Source organism: Manis pentadactyla, chromosome 11 (genome assembly GCF_030020395.1).
Source record: "Manis pentadactyla isolate mManPen7 chromosome 11, mManPen7.hap1, whole genome shotgun sequence".
Lineage (NCBI taxonomy): Eukaryota > Metazoa > Chordata > Mammalia > Pholidota > Manidae > Manis > Manis pentadactyla.
The window spans coordinates 35,687,527-35,707,167 of NC_080029.1; the positions used below are offsets into that span (position 1 = coordinate 35,687,527).

Consider the following 19,641-nt stretch of genomic DNA (forward strand, 5'->3'; position numbering starts at 1 on the left):
AGTTGTGTTTCTATACATTAATGACAAAACATGTGAAAAAGAAATTTTTTTTAAACCCCATTCACAATAGCATTAAAAACAATAAAATACTTAGGAATAAACTTAACCCAGGAGGTGGAAGATCTGTACACTGAAAACTACAAGACATCAAATGAAAGAAATAGGAGGAGATACAAATGGAAAGATATCCCCTGTTCACAGATCAGAAGAATTAATAGTTAAAATGTCCATACTACTCAAAGTCATCTATAGATTCAATGCAATCCCCATCAAAATTCCAATGACATTTTTCAGAAATAGAAAAAATAATCCTTAAAGTTGTATGAAACCACAAAAGACCCTGAATAGCTCTAGAGAAAGAATAACAAAATTGGAGGCATCACTTACTAATTTCAAATTATACGAAAAGGCTATAGTAACCAAAACAGTATAGTACTTCCATAAAAACAGACACATAGACCAATGGAAAAGAATCAAGAACTCAGAAATAAACCCTCACATATATGGTCACTGGTATTTGACAAGGGAACCAAAAATACTTAATGGGGAAAGGACAGTTTCTTTAATAAAATGGTGCTGGGAAAACTGGATAGCCACATTCAGTAAAATAAAACTTGACCCCTATCTTACATCACTCACAAATTAACTTGAAATGGAGTAAAGACAACTGAAACCATAAAACATGTAGAAGAAAACATAAGGAAAAAAGTTCATTGACATTAGTCTTGGCACTAATTTTCTGGAAATAACACCAAAAGCACAAGCAAAAAAAGTAAAAATAAATAAGTGGGACTACATCAGATTAAAAAGTTCTGCATAGAGGTAGAAATAAACAACAAAATTAAAAGGCAGGTTATTGAATGGGAGAAAGTATTTGCAAATCATATATCTGATAAGGCATTAATACGTAAAATTATATATAAAGAACTCACACACACACACACACATACATACAACTAAGTATTATTCAGCAATGAGATGGAAATTCTCCCATTTCCAGCAACATGCATGAACCTTGAGGGCATTATGCTAAGTGAAATAAATCAGAGAAAGACAAATACTATATTATCTCATATATGAAATCTAAAAAAGTTGAATTCATAGCAACAAAGAATCTATTGGTGGTTGCCAGAGGTGGAGGTGGGGGGAAGGGATGGGTGAAGGTTGGTCAAAGAGAAACAAGCTTCCAGTCATAAGATAAATAAGTTTTGGGGATCTAATGTATAGCATGGTGACTGGTTAACTACTATACTGTATACTTGAAAATTGCTAACAGAGTAGATCTTAAAAGTTGTTACCACACATACACACACAAGGTAACTATGTGAGGTAAGAGAAGTGTTAATTAACTAACCATATTGTGGTAAACATTTCAATATATACATATATCAAATCATAACTTGCATGCCTTAAACTTACATAATGTTATGTATCAATTATATTTCAGTAAAGCTTGAAAGCCCATATTCCAAAGAAAACAGCAATATTAGGCTTTTCATCCAGCTTTATTTCCAATCAAAGGCAGTTTGTTATTAGTTAAGTAGACTCTAGAAGTATTATTTCATTGTTATAGTTAATTCATTATGTTATGGAGGCACTTTGTAAACAACTTTGTGAAAAACATGTAAGAATTTAGTAAATATTAGTCTTTGGTATGGTGTCTTAGGCGGATTCCAAAACTATACAAGTCCAGGGGCTGATTCAGATATTCTCTAACACCTAAACAGAAGATTTTGTTCTGTTACTAGAGTAATGTCATAATTGCCTCAAGAGAACCTTTCATAAAAGACATTACAGGAACACCTAAAAGGACATAAAGTGTGGACTTTGACAGAGTTACAGATCTATGTTTTTCCACCTGCTTACTATATGTGTGGCAGAATTCAATCTGAGCCTTGTCTTCACTTTAACATATTAAATGTATGGGGAAGAAAGCCAGTCTTCCTCACTGACCTATGGTTTTTAGAAGCTACCAACAGCTATCAAAAATAATCAAATAACAATGAATGATGAAGAGGCCTACATTGATTTGCAACCATCTTCTGTGTGTGTGTGTGTGTGTGTGTGTGTGTGTGTGGTATATAGCACTATCAGTGTTGTGGAGAGATGTATTCCCCATAATGCTGAGAAGCCACAGTCATACTGAGATGCCTTGAAATGACTTTTCTTTCTTCTTAAGGATCAGAACAGAGCTTTACGGATGTTAGGTTTGGCTCAAAACCTACTAGATCCCAAAGTCTGCACACGTTCTCCTAACTGGAAATACACAAACTGTATACATTCTTTCAAAAAGGTGACATTAGCCCCAGGTATAAAAGGATTATGGTACAGCAAGAAATGAACTTAGAGCTGGAAAGACATTACCTGATGTGAACAATTGCACAGGCAGTTTATGACTCCATCAGGGGCTCTCAAGGGCCAAAGGAAGCCACATTTAGATATATTACATCTATTCCTACTCCACGTGATCACATCACTTCCAATAAACTTATGTATGACTGACCAAATAGAGAACTTACTTACATAAAATAAATTTATAGTATGTGATTTCTTCCCACAAATCCATGACCCCACATGAAACACTGCAAGTACTGATCATAGCAAATTTCTGCATCAAATGTGCCATTTGTATTTACTTACACAGATTATAAGGTATTAATTCAACAAATATTAAACATAGCCCCATATATTAATACATGTATATTTACATAACTCAAAGATGTGATGATTCAAGTGGCCATTTCTAATATCGTTATAAGGAAACCTCTGATCACATGCAACAACTACCAAAGGTAATTACAATATTACATAGGATATTGTAGGCAAGTAAAACATATTGTCCTGAGTTAATACTTAAAGGAAAAGGAATTGAGAAAGTATAAAAAATGATACTGTTGGCATGTACTGAAAACTAGATACAACTTCATAATTTCTTTCTGCTTCTGCCACTAACTGCAGAAAAATGACTAAGTCACTTAGCTTCTGTACATATCATGTGGTAAAAGACATTTATGAAGTGCTATTAATAAGAATTAACATTAAACTATACTTGCTGAATGCCCTTTTTGTCTTTATTTGCAGATACAGCATTCTGTATTTATTAAATGTACCTCAGTTTCTCTCCAAATCTTATTACAATCTCTTATGCATTTCTGATGTGAATCATCTCTGCCAAGCAACAGCTTTTGCATATATTTTTAAAGAACAAAAAGATCGGATTAAAAACAAACTCATTTTATTTGACTTGAGCAACAATAACAAGAAAAGCATAGTGTGCTATTTTATACTATACTTCTTTCTTGCCATTGTAATTCATAGGCTAACTCTAATATGTTAAAATCTTTTTTACATTTATTCTCTTTCAGACACCTTTGTCTAGAATACTGATCTGTCAACTAAACAACTACTTTGTTTCATGACTTTACCTAAACTAATGTCAATATGGCAATCTTAAAATCTAGACAAACAAAAATCCTCATAGTAAGATAAAAATCTGCCTAAAAGAAATGTGAGAAATAACTCACGAAGTCTTTTTTTTTCTTTAAACAGTTAATACCAGATTATGTGTCATCTATAAATCAAGTGACACTAAAATTTATGAACCACTATGTCCATATTCCCTGCTATTACTTATCTTCAGTTACAAAGAAGAGCTTGGGGCCATTATCATCTCAGTAATACTAGAATAAAAAAATAAAGAATAAAATGTAAGGAATGCTTAATCAAGTCCCTAACCTTAAATTCATACATTATAAAATATTTAATACAATTCACTTTACTCTATGGCATTTGTATATGGAGGAGGAAATAAATAAAAAGTTTAAGTTTTTTCAATTTTGCTGTTTAAAATTGTAATATTTTTAGTTATGTGACACCTTTCTTAAAGAATGATGCATTCTTCCCTACAGGCCCTTATGGATAGTGATAATAATAAAAATTCTTGTATTTTAAATAATGCTTAGGAACCCTGGGTATGAAGAAGAAAATTATGACAACATAATAAATGATGATGAAAATAGCATTACATTCTCAATATGCTGCTTTTCTACTAAGAAAAAAGTTGTCCCCATAAAAGCTAGTAATGACATTAGTATGGAAAAATACATGTGATCCTATGCTTCTGTGCCACATAACCAACTGCTATACCCAGGGAACAGGTGCAGTGGCTCAAAAATGAATTTTCCTGCTATGTGAGATTATTGCTGGCCCTGAAAATAAAGAGTATGTTAATGCTATTCCTACCTTTCTCCTCTCCAAATCTATGACAACTATGAGTCATCTGAGGTGAACTGAGTAACTTCTGCTTTGTATAACATACTGTTTGGCAATCACTTCCATAAGGATGATTTCCAAAAGTACCTTTCTTTCTCATCCTAGCTTTTTCTTTGAGGTCTAGACTCACTTTCCAACTTTCTACTAGTTAGGTTCAGCAAGCTCAGCAAACTTAATTTACCTTAGTCTCATTCTGATCTCTTTTTCTAATTGTGAAATTAGTGAATTTCACTGTATTAGTCAATGTAGCAGATTTAACTCTTGATAGTTAAATATTCCCAATCCACCCAAATGCTTCTTTTCCTTTACCACCCAACTAAGGGTACAAAGAGACAGAAAGTTAAAAACTAATCTAAGGAAAATCTGAAGAACAAGATTTTAAAATGGCAGAACCAAAACAGCTCTAGGGATTTAGGCACTGGAACTAATGGGAAACTCTTTATGACAGTGATACTCCAACCATTTTCAATCCAGGTAGAGTACTTTTAGTTGCAAGTAGAATGTAGTATGTTAATGGCAAACCCTATTCTTGCTGTAATAATGAGAATCATCACCAAAACAAACAACAAAAACAGATAACATAAATATAGCCTTTTTTAAAGCTATCAGAGAGGTATGTTAAGTGCAGGATTAAATTAACAAATATCCAACTAGCCATATTCTTATTGGGAGAATACTTGCTGATTCTGGGTATAATGTGAGGAACAGACTTAAGATCCCACAGAAGGTTAGTATGAAGATTTGGAAACTGCAGGAGCACTAACCACATACCTAGGTTTTCTCCATGGTACATCTGCTGAATTCTAGGGCTCCAAGGAAAGCTAGAGAACAATTTTGAGACAGACTGAAATTTCTCATAGTCTTGTGGTATTACAAAACAAAGTCCTGTTTGAGGCTTATCTTCAACTCACAGCAAGTCTTTTCCTCAGTATTTGCCAAGTTTAGATACTAATGAGGTAAGAGGCCAAAGAACAAGGCTTAAATATCTAAAGGTAGATTGTATTATTTCTACCAAGTTCTCAATGTAAGTAAGGAATAATTATGCCTGAGGAACAGGGAAGAAACAGAAGTGGGCTAAGCTTTACTAAAACCACAATGCAGCAATGATCCAGCTCAATCCCTGACCACACAAGACTGGGATAAGAAGCCCAAAGATACTATATCCTTAGGAGAGGGAAGCCTTTGTAACCTCCACAGAACTTTCTAAATAATAAATATCTGATATAATAAAAATTATTAGATATACAAACACATTCACTGCTCAAGGGGTTTCTGAGAAAATTTCAAAAATTTTCTGGATGTTTTCAGCTAATTTCAACTCTAACTGAAAGGCTAGGTGACAGGTTCAAATTGCAAGAAGCAAAGCTTCTATGAATTGATAGTAATTTAATATTACTCAAGCTTGAGACAAAAAAAAACATGAAGCATAGGAAGGCATTCTTGTAGGTTGGGAGGCTGAGAAAGTGCTAATTTCTAAATTGTTAAAAGAAAGTATAATACATGTTTCCATTAACAAGTAAGAAAGGAATGCCTGGGGAAGGCCAAATTAAAGCACATAGGAAACACGGAAAAAGAAGCAGGGGTACTATGATTCCCAAATCAACAGATTAAAACATTAATTTAATCTAGGCAAGTATCACCTCAGGTCTAGATTAACACCATGCTTCCATTATTTTCACTCTAGTAAGCACATGCCCCAAATTCGCCTGAAAATCTAAATCTTCCTCAACCATTTTCACTGTACCATTCTTCTGCTGAAAATACAATTATGGGACCCCATTATCTATCAACCAAGTCTTAGAGTAAACTCTGGCTGTTCAGAACCACCTTGATTTGACCTAATCTAATCTTTTCAGCATTACTTCTAGAAATGAGAATGGTGGGTTAAATATGGCTATACATTCTTTACAATTCTTACCCCTATTCTCCAAATATGGGGTGTTTAAATATGACTAACAGAAGGTGGCTGAAGTGACACTGTTTGCCGTAGTTTGGCCTCAAACAGACTTGCAGTTTCTGTTCTTGCCCTCTTAGAACATTACTATTTAAGAAACCTGGGCTATTCTGGTGGAGAAGCCACATGGAAGGGAACCAGCTAATAGTCAAACATGTGAGTAGGTCATCTGTACTGCCCAATCATGATGAAGTCACCAGCCACATGAATGACCCCAGATATAACCAGAAAACAGCCCAGCTGAGACCAACACAAACCAATTAAAAGCACATAAATTTTTGTTGTTTTAAGCCACTGTTTTTATTCTCTTAGATATATGCATATATATATATATATATATATATAATTTTATGTCATATATAAAACCCCAATTTTTAAAAATAATTCAGTAGTAGGAAAACAACTCAATTTTTTTTAAATAGGCAAATCTGAATAGACACATCACCAAAGAAGATTCATGAATGACAAATACACACCTAACAAAAATGCTCACCATCATTAACCATTAGGGAAATGCAAACTGAAACTGCAATGAGGTAATACTACATATCTATTTAAACTATTAAAATAAAAATAACTGGCAATAGCAAGTGCTGACAAGAATGAGAGCAACTGGAACTGTCAAGCATTGCTGGTGTGAATGTAAAATGGTGTACGCACTCTAGAAAACATTTGGGCAGTTTCTTATAAAGTTAAACATGAACTTAACAAATGATCCAGCAATCCCATTCCTATGTATTTACACAAGAGAAATAAAAACTCATGCTCACACAAAAACTTACAGGGCAAATGGTTATTGCAGTTTTATTATAACTGACAAAAAATGGGAACAATCCTAATGTCCTTCAGGCAGTAAATGCATTTTTAAAAAATGTCAATGCTGCACCACATCCATACTACACAATACTGAGCATTAAATAAAAAATACTTGAAACAATACTCAGCAAAAAAAAAAAAAAAGAAAAGAAACCTACCAATACACACAATAACATTGATGAATCTCAAGTATATTACGCTAAGTGAAAAAAGCCAGACTAAAAAGGCTACATATCACATAATTCTGTTTATATGACATTTTGGAACAAGAAAAAATATAGGACAGAAAACAGATCAGTGGATGCCAGTGACAGAAGGTAGGGATAGAATGTGATTCAAAGGGGCAAACAGGATTCTGGGGGAAGGTAGAATTCTTCTATGATTTGATTGTGATCATGGTTACATTAAGCATTTGCCAACATTCACAGTCCTGTATGCTTAGAAAAAGTGTATTTTACTGTACAGAAATTACTCATCAATTAAGTCAGAATTAACACACACATACAGAGCAACCTCTCATACGTTGTACTCAAACATTTGCACCCCTCAGACTAGAGATTTTGAAATTATTTTCCTAAATTTATAGTTTTATCCACAAAATCAGCAAGTTCTAGCTGGAGGGATGGTCAAGAGTTTTTTTAATTATTGCCCTGAATCTTTGAAATTGTAGATGCAGGTTCTGGGTTGCTTCCCAACTCCAATCAATATGCTTTATCTCAAAGAAATGACATATACAGACATCTGAATGAATCCCTATTGTCTGGCTTACAAACATATTTTAAGAAAATGGCATAACAATTCAGTACAAAATATTATAAGAAGGTGCTAGTTGTACCTCCACTGCTCTTCCTTTAATGCCAGGAGCTCTAAAATGAAATGCCTTTGGATGAAACACAAATGGCCCTACCAGTAGTTGACAGAAGGGCCTGAAGAGGTTTCCTTCCTAATGACAGAAAATAATTACTGATTAACTTTCCCCAAAATTTTACATACATAAATATATATGTAAAATTTCCTGAAATTACACATATATATCTATGTAAATAGGCTCATTTGCTCAGACTGTTTTCAGATTGATTGTATTTGATAATACAGCATGATATATTAAGAGTCTCAGCTCTTAAGAAGTTGTCTCCACATCTGAATGTAGTAGTTGAGAATTTAATTTCAACCTGAAAGAATATAAATAAAGTGACTTAAGAGACCCAAAGATTATTTTGCAGACAGAACAACCCACATGAAAGGCAAGCTTTCCTTCACATGATAAAAATAAGATACTTGGCAATCAGAAATAAGCCACTTGAAATTCTCAGTATTGACACTGTAAGTAGAAGAAAAGTGATCAGTTATTTTTGAGTCTAAATTGTAAAGAAGCAAAATCTTTTCTGAGGAAAATCCCCAAGTTGCAGAACAAGATTTTACTATAATCAAAGCATACTACAACATTAACTAGAGCAGCAGCTATTCTTGATGATCTACAGCATCAGACTTTTAGTTGAGATTTTTGAGTCCTGACTTCTCTCTGGTTTCTATTCAGAGAGGCAACACAGTTCATTCAGAGCCCAGGCTTTCAAGTCATACTGCCAGGATTTAAAGTAAGCTCAACCACTTGTGAAGAGTGTGATATTGGGAAAAATTACTTAATATCCCTTTGTTTCCTCATCTTTAAAATGGTTATGAAAACATTATCAGCATCTCATAACAAAGTTGTGGAATTCAATTAAGATAATCCATGTAAAAGTCCTTGACACAGTACCTGGCATATGAATAACTCTCAATAAATGATAGCGATTATTACTAACCTCTAAATTATCATTTTGGTCCCCATAAAAATGAGTGAGTAAAACTCTACTGAAAGATCACCTTCTCCATGATACTCCCTGACTCTTCTCCACAAGGAAACAAAATGATATATAAATTCAAGAAGTTATCTATCTACTTTCTAATCCCTACTTCATATCTTGATGAACAGTACTACTACTACTACAAATGACAAGGACGATATTTCATTCATTGTTGTAAAATTCTTCACATCTAGCACTGTCTTCCATACAACATAAAAACACCAAAACAGTATTATGGTGAGGAAAAAGTTAAGAAACTAAACAAAGGGTAAGAATGAAGAGTGAAGGACAATCGGGGCAGGGAGAGTGGGGAAATGGAAGGACCATGGAAGCCCTCTCTAAAGCCTTGAGGGTTTATGACACTGTCAACTATATTCTTCACAGAAAGCTCCTCAGCTTCCACACATGGCTCTCTCCTTGCTCTTTCCCCATCTACCTTGAAGACTTAATGTATAACAGGATTATTTCCACTTACCACACCTCAATTCTTTCTTTCTCAAAAAGAAATTAATGTTGTGCTCTTTTTCTCTATACTACTTCCCTTAGGGTCAATAACTGCCTTTGGCATAATGACTCTCAACTCTTCATCTTCTCAAATCTTCAACCTCTGTCTTGAAAGACAGCAAGCACTAAATACATGATCACCTTCACATATAAAATAGACAAATTTGAAGATAACATAACTTTTAAACTCAGTAACACTGAAAACAAACAGAGAGATTATTTATATAACACTATGTTCACTTGCTTCCTGAAAATGCAAGACTGTTTTTCTAAACAGCTGACGCCTTCTGATACATGTCACATTTTCTTAACAGACTAGAAGAAGCTCTCTCCCTAGCTCTTTCCCATTTTACTCTGAAGGCTCTATGTATAACAAGATATTTCCACTTTCACACCTCAATTCCATATCCAGTTGTTTTATATAAGTATGAATTTTTGTTTTTTCATTTTCATAAGTTATAGTTACACTAACTCAGCTTCTCAATTATTATGTCTGTTATAGTTCATATGATAAAAATTTTAATATACACTAATTTAAATCAAAGTTTGTACTTAATGTATCAAAACTATCAAAATGCTTAAGATAACTATAAATGAAATATAAGCACATAAATTAAATGGCATGGTTTTTTAATATTAAAATTAATATACAAAATAAGATTTGCCACTATGGAGAAATTTTGTTAAATATATAGAAGTGTCATTGGCATAAATTATGTACCTTAATATTTACATTTTTAGAAAAGCAGTTTATAGAAATCATTAATTTTCAATAAGTGGATGAAGCCCTGTACCTAAAAACAAACAAACAAAAAAGAGTACAATATTTCAACACTCTTAACACTCTTCCTTCAGTTTTTCAGAACCTACCGGAGAGATTCGGCCATTCGCCTCAAGTCTTCATTTTGCTGTTTTAAGCGTTCGAGCTTTGCCAGAATCTTGGACAGTTCTCGGCTAGAGTGATCGGGGTGGTCATTATCTCGTACCAAGTGACCACCTATATAAAATAGCAAGGTCCCCCAGGCAAAAAGAATGAGCATAATCCAACGCCAGGAACCAGTCCATGGCCGCATTTTCAGATTTTTAATTCACTCCCTTGGCTTCCTGGATTTCAAAGAATTGAAAACATTGTAACTCTGTTTCTAGCTAGTCCAAAGGTAGTCACCTTCTGTTGTTTTACCACATGATGCTTCAAATTAGTGTCTCTGGTAGTCCTGAGGTGAATCCTTCAAAGAGATCCTCCTGGTGGTACGAGTAGGAAGCTTTATAGTCCTGTACTTCATGTACTCTACATGCTGTGGAAAGAGTAAGAAATGTTATTTACATTATTTAGGATATGTAAAATAGCATATGCTGAGAATCATGGAGTTAAAGGAAACAACATTGTTGTTGGCTAGCCAACAGGCTAGCGAATAACCTAACTGCCCACTAACAGGTAAAAAGCAAAAGCTTTTGTCTACATATTAAATCAACCTTGCATATCAGAGCTCTACCAGATAAATGAATTAGCCCGAAAGTCCTCTAAGTGCCATCATCACTTTTCCTTCTTACATTATTGTACAACAGATCATATATGGAGATTAAATACTGTATCTTTGAGTAATCAATCAAAACCAAAACAAACAAAGTGTATTCAACTACGTACTTTGGGCTAATGTTTCCATATCTCAGACAGCAGCATGTTCTATGAGTGAGTTAATTCCTACAAAATCTCAACTATACCTCCCTCCATATCACTGCTCTGCTACGATTGTATCGCTTTGCAGGTGACAGGCAAATTGTCATTTTTTGGATAAATTCTTAAAGTAACATGCCTGTTAGGGAAGCAAAGTCATTAGGCAGCTGGAACCACTCCAAACATCACAAGGAGAGGTTCATATGGATTAGGCTAGATTATTCTTTCTTTAGATTTATTTAAAAATACCAGTGATTGCAACAGAAACCTAATATCAATTAAAACTTAGTTACTGTGTATCTTAAACTACCAAAGCATATGCTTTCTCAGGCTTGGCTATGGGTTTCATTTATCACTTCCCCATCATTATACTTAAAATTACCTTTGGAAATAAAACCATTCTTTTCCCAAAAGGAAAATTTGTAGGAAAAGTTATAACTTTAATACCATTTGATAACTCCAGAACTATGTAAGAAAAATCATATCTCTAGACACATAGTTCCTTGTAAAACAAAGAGAGAAAAGACAATATTTTTTATTTAAGACTTAATGTGATAAGCCCATGACCACTAATAAAACAATTATTAAAGACTAGATAGCAAAGTTGGAGAAAAGGCTTCAAAAGTAGAGCACAGAGTTTCTATTTATTTACTTTTGACTCTCCAATCTCAAATGTTTTGTAAATGGCCAAAGTATTCAAAGAGAAGAAAATCTCTTCAAATAACTGTCCTAAAAACAATCTACTTCCTTCCCATAATATTCCTACACTGTTTTCTTCATTGTTACTGGCTTATAATAGCTAAAACACAGAATGAAAAGAATTATACTCATTGAGAATTAAGAACCAAAAAAAAAAAAAAAAGGCAATAATCCAAATGAAAAGTTGGTGTTCTGTCTGTTGTTTTAATAACTACTCTTTAAATCTAGAGAACACTCTTAATTGATTCCCAGTTCATCATGTGTCTTTCACAAAACCCTGTTCCTCTAATCTTAGGTACCCTATTCACTAAAACATAGTAATAATTAAAATCTATTCAATGTATCAGATAAAAGATCCATCTGAAGTCTACTTTTCATATTATGTAGGAAAAATGCAGATAGATATTCAAGGCTTCCAGCTTAAAAAAAAATAAAAAATTAATCCATCTTATGATCTATGGGAATGATTATAATTCAGTAAATCAACAAAATAAATTAAGTATTAACATTTGAGTTATTACTGCTGTGGCAACATATGCAACCCTGTAAAGTGCTATCATACCATATGCTGAACTTCTAATATAGTTAATTCCAAATTATACCAATTTTCAGACACTAAAAATATTTTTATCTTTCCCTTCATAGCAAAAGTTAACTTAGAAAGACAACTGTAATAAACTAAAGGAAAGATAGCTTTCTAAACAAAAATCATTTTACTTAGAATTACAAAAAAAAAATTATCATAAGTATTCAAAGTCAGCAAAAGTATAACTTGAATAGAAATAAAAGATTGTAGAAACATATATTTTGTTACACAGGGTACCTTAGAAAAGTTTTTATAAACCACCATTAAAATAATCCAGGATGTGAAATTTCTAGTTTATAGCAATATTGATATTAGATGAGCTGCAAAAGCCATAAATTGTAGGAGCAAACACGGCCATTTTCTTAATAGCATCATTTTAACTTTGTTTTTAGAGAGACTGGTTCTCCAAATTTAATTGTTCTTAGCCAGTATTTTAAAATGGGATGAACAAAAATAAGCCAAGCTAAAAACCTAGTAGTTTTCTATGTAATTTTCTTTAGTATGGTTTAAAGAATTTTTAAAGGTTTAGAATTTTTTCCCTAGCCATAATGAATGCCTGCCTTCTTGCTTACTAGGTTTATTGTTTGACCCATGCCTGCTAAAATATAAAGTTCATCATTTTTGTCCATCTTGCTCCCAAGTATTTACAGCAGTGATTGGCACGCAGTAGGCACCAATAAATGTTTTTCAATAAATGAATTAAGTGAATGAGTAAAGGAAGAATGTCTTACATGAAATATGCTAGTATGACATGACAGAATCCTAACATTCAAATATACTGCATGCCCCACTTGAGAAAGAAAACCTGAATGTAGAAAGTGAGACAGTGCTATTAATAAGGAAAATGGTTCAAAAATAAAATCATTTATAAACTTATTGTTGTCAACATATACCTTACAAGACACCCCTCCAATGATTAATATAACTGGTCTGAAAGACCATAATATCAGCAGTCTTATGTTTACCTTTTAAGCATGAGAAAACAATTTCTTTTTACTTTGTCTCATTTTCCTCATCTAGACTCTGCAAAGACAATGGGTTGACTGAAGAAAGTATATACAACCTTTAATATGAAAGCCATTCAATTTATTTGTTAAAACAACTTACTAGTGAAAATATTTCAAATGTATTAGTAAAATATTTCAACATTAACTACATGAGCTAAATCTGACTAAAATTTATATAATAGTATTTATATATTTATATAAATCTCTTCTGGGAGTAGGTTGTTTTCTTTTCAAGTATTTATGAATTCTTTCCTGTTTGAAATTCACACACTACCCTTTATTTGCAGAATATTAAATGAATTGAAGTGTATTAGGCTCCCTTCTGTGAACTTGTTGATTAGCGATACCACTTTTTATAAGGTAGTAGGTATTTGAAATGAAATGACTCATTTCTTTTGGTACTTATAGTGACTATTTGGGTTATATTTACTTAATGTCTCTGAAAAAAAGAATATATGTAAGTTTTCATAGTTTCTTGAATCTGAAAGCTAGAGTACATAATCAGTAAGACTGGGAGCTTTAATGGAGTTACTGTGAGGCTTCTATGAAGTTCATATACAAGCATTTACTGTAATATTTGGCACAATAAGGAGTGCTCAATAAAAGGTAATACTCTTTTAATGCTGACAAGACATGGAGCTTAAAAATATGAGTGCTAGAACTGGCAAAGCCTAGGCTGAAGTCTTGGTTCTGCTACATCACAGCTAGGCAATCTTGATGAACTAAAATTTCTTTATCTGTAAAACAGATATAATACATACTACCTCTCCCACAGAATACCTGGAAGAGGCTTAAATAAAATAATCTATGGGAAGCAGTTGGTATGCCAGTAGCAAATTTTTATTATGCTACATATGCTAATGCTGTTATATCATTTTATAGACCCAATTATAATATTTTATAGAATTTATACACCATGTGTTATTATAGGAAGTTTCTAAAATGGCTGCTAATGATTCCTGTGTCTTGTATTCACATCCTTATACAATCTCCTTCTGAGTGTGGCTAAGCCTAGTGATTTGCTTCTTAAATAGAATATTGCAAAAGTCATAGGATTTCACTTCTTAGATAAGGTTACAAAAGACCAGAACTTCTATCTTGTCCACTTTCTCTCTTGTTCACTTTGATGATATAAGCTATTATATTGTGAGCTGCCCTATGAAAAAGCCCATGTGGACAGGAACAGAATCCTGCCAACAACCATATGGGTAGGCTTGGGAATGGATCCTGCACCAGTCAAGCCTTGACATGACAGTAGCTTGGTCCACAAATTTTTATTTTTGGGGTTTTGAAAGACCCTGAGCCAGAGGATCCAGCTAAGCCATGTCCAGATTCCTGACCAACAAACATAATAAAATGTTGTCTTAAACCACTTAGTCTTAGGATATTTTGTTACACAGAAATAGATAATTAACATACATGTCTACTTTCCCTGCTAGGCTAAGTAACCTGGTCAAGTTATTCTTTCTGTCTTGAGCAAGTTGTATGAAGTCAACAGCATACAGTAAGAATTAAAGATGTAAGACAGAACTGAATCTTAATTATATTTTCTTATATTATCTTGCTTACATCTTACAAATACTATAATCAACTCACAGCAAATAAGAGAGTCAATAGATAAAAGAAAATTATTAGTTTTATACTATACTAAAAGCCTAAATGCATTTTTATTAATGTTTTCTAAACAGAGTTCCACTCCAAACCATGACAGAATAATTGATACTAGATTTGACCTCCCATGTAAACAACAAGGAAACTTAAATATTTAGAAAAACTGCTTGTAGATATTGGGCAATGGCCAGACAAGACTGCTTAAGAGAAGGCTAACAATCAAAGGTAAGCCTTATAATTACTCTAGCTTTCTGCCTATAATTTACCAAACATCCACATAAACAAGGATAACCCAGGTTAAGCAGAGCCATCTTCTTGAAGTGTGAAAACAAAGACTGAAGCTCCAGGAGTTTAAAGGTGGCTGAAATCTGCAAGCCAGTGTACTAAAGAAGAGGTAGTTGTCCAGAGAATAGGCTCCAGAAATTTGCATAGGTGATCCTTTGAGTCTTGGCTGGATACTAAGCTCTGCATACATAGTAGGTCCTTATGAGGCTGGCAAAGAATCATAATCAAGAAGAGAAAAATTATAAATACTAGGTAGCTGAAAGCTGAACATCTCTTAGAGATTGTATAAAGGGCAGATCTATGAGTTCCAACAAAATACAATGAAAATACCGCATAGAAAATGTGGCATTCAGTAGGACCCCCACATGGGGCATACAGTAGAAACCCAAGAAAAAAAGCATCTTTGAAGTTAGGGTTAAGCAAGCCCTGGGGTAGAGATCAGAAAAATTTTTATAAAGGGTAAAATAGTAAATATCTTAGCTATGTGAGGCACATACAGTCTCCATCACATATTTTTCATTTTTATTTTTGTTTTTTTATAACCCTTTAAAAATGTAAAATCCATTCTGAAGTTGGATTCTAAAAATGTAAAATCCATTCTAAATCTATTCAAAAACAAGCTGTGGACCAGATTTGGCTCATGAGCAAAAGTTTGACAACCCTAGCCATGGAATAAAGCATATGCTAACAAGAGTCATAACAAAACTTAAAAACAAGCTACAAAAGGAACAAGGTGATCTGAAAGTAAATTAGATGTCTATCAAAATAAAACTCAACATTCTTCACAGAAAGACAACAAAATACAGACACTTAAAAATTTTTAATTCATACTGTCCAACAACTAATCAGAACTTACAAAGAAGGAATCATCCTGTGATTTAGGCATCCAAAGACATGCTAAAGGCTATGGATGGATTAGAATAGTAAAGAAACACTCTAGCACTCCAGGGCTCATAACCAGGAATGAGACAGCAGTAGTCCACTACTGCAGGAATTTTAAGCCTCTGCTTTAGTGAAAGAACCTACTACAATAACAACAGAAAACCAAACCGAACTCAATCACTGAATAAGCTGACTCAGTTTCTGTCACATACAGACAAACAGCCTCAAAGAAGAAGAAAGCCCATTTCTGGGCATATTATTGACCTCAGTCTTCACTGGTTTTACCTGTAATATCTGGTATGCAACAAGGAAATATTAGACATATATAGAAAGCAAAACATAACAAACCATTTTCAAGAGATAAAGCAAACAGCAGAGCAAGCCCCATAAATGAACCAGATGTTGGAACTATGAAATAGAAAACTTAGAATAATTGTAATTGAGATAGTAAATGATCTTGTGTTAAATAATTCAGATGAAATACTAAATAAACATAAAATAAAATAATACCAGAGGACCTTCAACAGACATCAGAAAACTGGACAAAGGTGAAAAAGTATCAGTGAACATGAAGACAGGTCAGTAGATATTATCCAAAATGAAACTCTAAAGAGGGCAAAAAGAATGAACAAAAGAAGAATAAGGAATTCAAAAGCTGTAGGAGGATACCAAATGATCTAATACATATGTAACTGGAGTTCCAGAAGGAAAGGAGAGAGAAAATGAGGCAGAAAATATGTTTCAAAAGATGTTAGCTGATCAATTTTCTAAAATCAATGAACAATAACAAACCACAAATCCAAAAAATGCAAAGAACTGCCATTAGGATAAATTTTAAAGTGTAGGCAAAGCTGCTGAGAAACCAAGAGAAAAATCTTACAGGTAGCTAGGGAAAAAAAGAAAAATTACATACAGGGAAACAAAGAGTGAGATCACACATCTTGTCAGAAACAATGTCAGCAAAAAGATAATGGAGAAACATCTTTAAAATACTGGAAGGGGAGATTTGACTCAGAATTGTATACCCAGTCAAAATATCTTTCAAAAATAGACTTTTCCAGAAAAAAAGACAACTGACAATACGCTGTGCCAGAGAAACTATACTCCAAAAAATGTTGATGTCCTTTAAGTAGGAGTATGATACCACATAGAAATCTGGATCTACACAGAGAAATAAGTAGTAGCAGAAAAGGTAAAATCTGAAGAAAATAAAGGCATATTTTCCCTTAATTTAATCATGATAAAAAATAAAAAGCTGTCTAAAAAAATGGCCACAATTAATCATCGGGTTTATAAATCTGTAGAATATATGACTATAAAACACAAAAGAATGGGAGGAAGGAAATGGAAGTGCACTGTAATAAAGTTACAACTACACATTAAGTGGCATGTTATTTGAAGGTAGACTGATAACTTAAGATGTATATTATAAGCCCTACAGCTGCACTGTCTGCTTCAATGCCACTAACCATATGCAACTATGTAAATTAGAAATGAAATAAAAAATTTAGTTCCTCAACCACATTAATCACATTTCAATTGCTCAATGGCTCTTGTGTCTGGTGGCTATTACCTTTATGTATGGTACAGATACAGAACATTTCCACTATCTCATGATGAATCAGACAGCATTTCCCCAGAGCAACATGTAATTAAAAAATAAAAATAAATGTAACAAAAAAACAACAGTGGAAATAAGAAGAGATAAAAATGAAAGAGTACTTCAAAATACAAAATAGACAGTGAAAACAGAGGATATCTGCTATGGGATTTCTTAGAGAAAAGAGATTTTAGTACCTTGAAAATCAGGAAAAATTTCACAGTTGCTTAGAGAAGGGAGCTCTCACATTTGAAAAAAGAGAAATGGCATAAGAAAACGTCTTGTTCTTTACAATTATCCTGTTTGAAGGATACTCTTTTGTGCTACCAATTAGTAGTTTACCTTCTAAATAAGTTACTTCACTCAATACAGTCATTCATAATATTAAGCTCTATTTGTTTTTAAATATACGGCATGGTTTTTAATATTTACAATGGAAAGCATCTGGAACAAACTTACCATGTATTTGACCTAATTCTAAAAAACACCATGATTCATTCATTCACTGTTTCAAAAAATACTTATTGAGTCCCTATTCCATAAACACTCTTCTAGGCACTAGGGTTATAGCAGTGAACAAGACAGACAAAAATCTCTGCCCTCAAGAGGTAATATTCTAGTGGATTCTAATTGCAAAGGGTAGTAATGCCACTAAATCCAAAAAAGCCTCTTCTTGCAGCTACTAACATAATGAGTAGTATAGGAGAAAATGAATATAAACTATATAATCTAATTAATTTCTTAAAGATAGCAATAATTTATTCATTCCATTAGAACCAAAAAAAATAAGAGTACCATTCATAACACTGTCAAATTCACTGTTCTAATACCTAAAATAAGAAAATGACCAAGAGCCACTTCCTTTATCACCTGACTATGTGAAAATTATGTTTCCATGAGTCACATTCAGGTGGCTTCAATTTAATGTTGACACCAAAAGATAAGTGTATGACAATATGCTGTACAATGAAATGACTAAGAGCTTTGCCTATTTTGCTATGAACCAAATAAATAAAATCGATAAACCCCAAGTCAGACTTATCAAGAAAAGAAGAGAGTCTATACACATAAACAGAATCAGAAATGAGAAAGGAAAAATCACTACAGACACCACAGAAATACAAAGAATTATTAGAGAATACTATGAAAATTATATGCTAACAAACTGGATAATCTAGAAGAAATGGACAACTTTCTAGAAAAATACAACCTTCCAAGGCTGATCCAGAAAGAAACAGAAAATCTGAACAGACCAATTACCAGCAACGAAATTGAACTGGTAATCAAAAAACTACCTAAGAACAAAATACCTGCACCAGATGGCTTCACCACTCAATTTTATCAAACATTTAGTGAAGACCTAATACCCATCCTCCTTAAAGTTTTCCAAAGAGTAGAAAAAGAGGGAATACTTCCAAATTCATTCTATGAGGCCAGCAACACTCTAATACCAAAATCAGGCAAAGACACCACAAAAAAAGAAAATTACAGACCAACATCCCTGATGAACATAGATGCAAAAATACTCAACAAAATATTAGCAAATCGAATTTTAAAATATATCAAAAAGATCATCCACCAAGATCAAGTAGGATTTATTCCAGGGATGCAAGGATGGTACAATATTAGAAGATCTATCAACATCATCCACACCATCAACAAAAAGAAAGACAAAAACCACATGATCATCTCCATAGATGCTGAAAAAGCATTTGACAAAATTCAACATCCATTAATGATAAAAACTCTCAACAAAATGGGTATAGACAGCAAGTACCTCAACATAATAAAGCCCATATATGACAAACCCACAGCCAACATCAACTCAAAATGGATCAAAGACTTGAATGTAAGTTATGAAACCATAAAACTCTTAGAAGACAACATAGACAAAAATCTCCTGAAT

General features: G+C 33.2%; 1 protein-coding gene across 4 annotated transcripts in view; it reads right to left on the reverse strand.

Annotated features, from left to right (window-relative positions):
* FUT8 (fucosyltransferase 8) overlaps positions 1–19,641 on the reverse strand; it is a 415,176-nt gene that overhangs the window by 169,068 nt on the left and 226,467 nt on the right. For all 4 annotated transcript variants that reach the window (XM_036906028.2, XM_036906025.2, XM_057488376.1 and 1 more), the window contains one exon: positions 10,261–10,685. In XM_036906028.2, coding sequence (XP_036761923.1) covers positions 10,261–10,463 — 203 coding nt within the window. In that variant the 5' untranslated portion in view covers positions 10,464–10,685. The remainder of the gene's footprint in view (positions 1–10,260; positions 10,686–19,641) is intronic.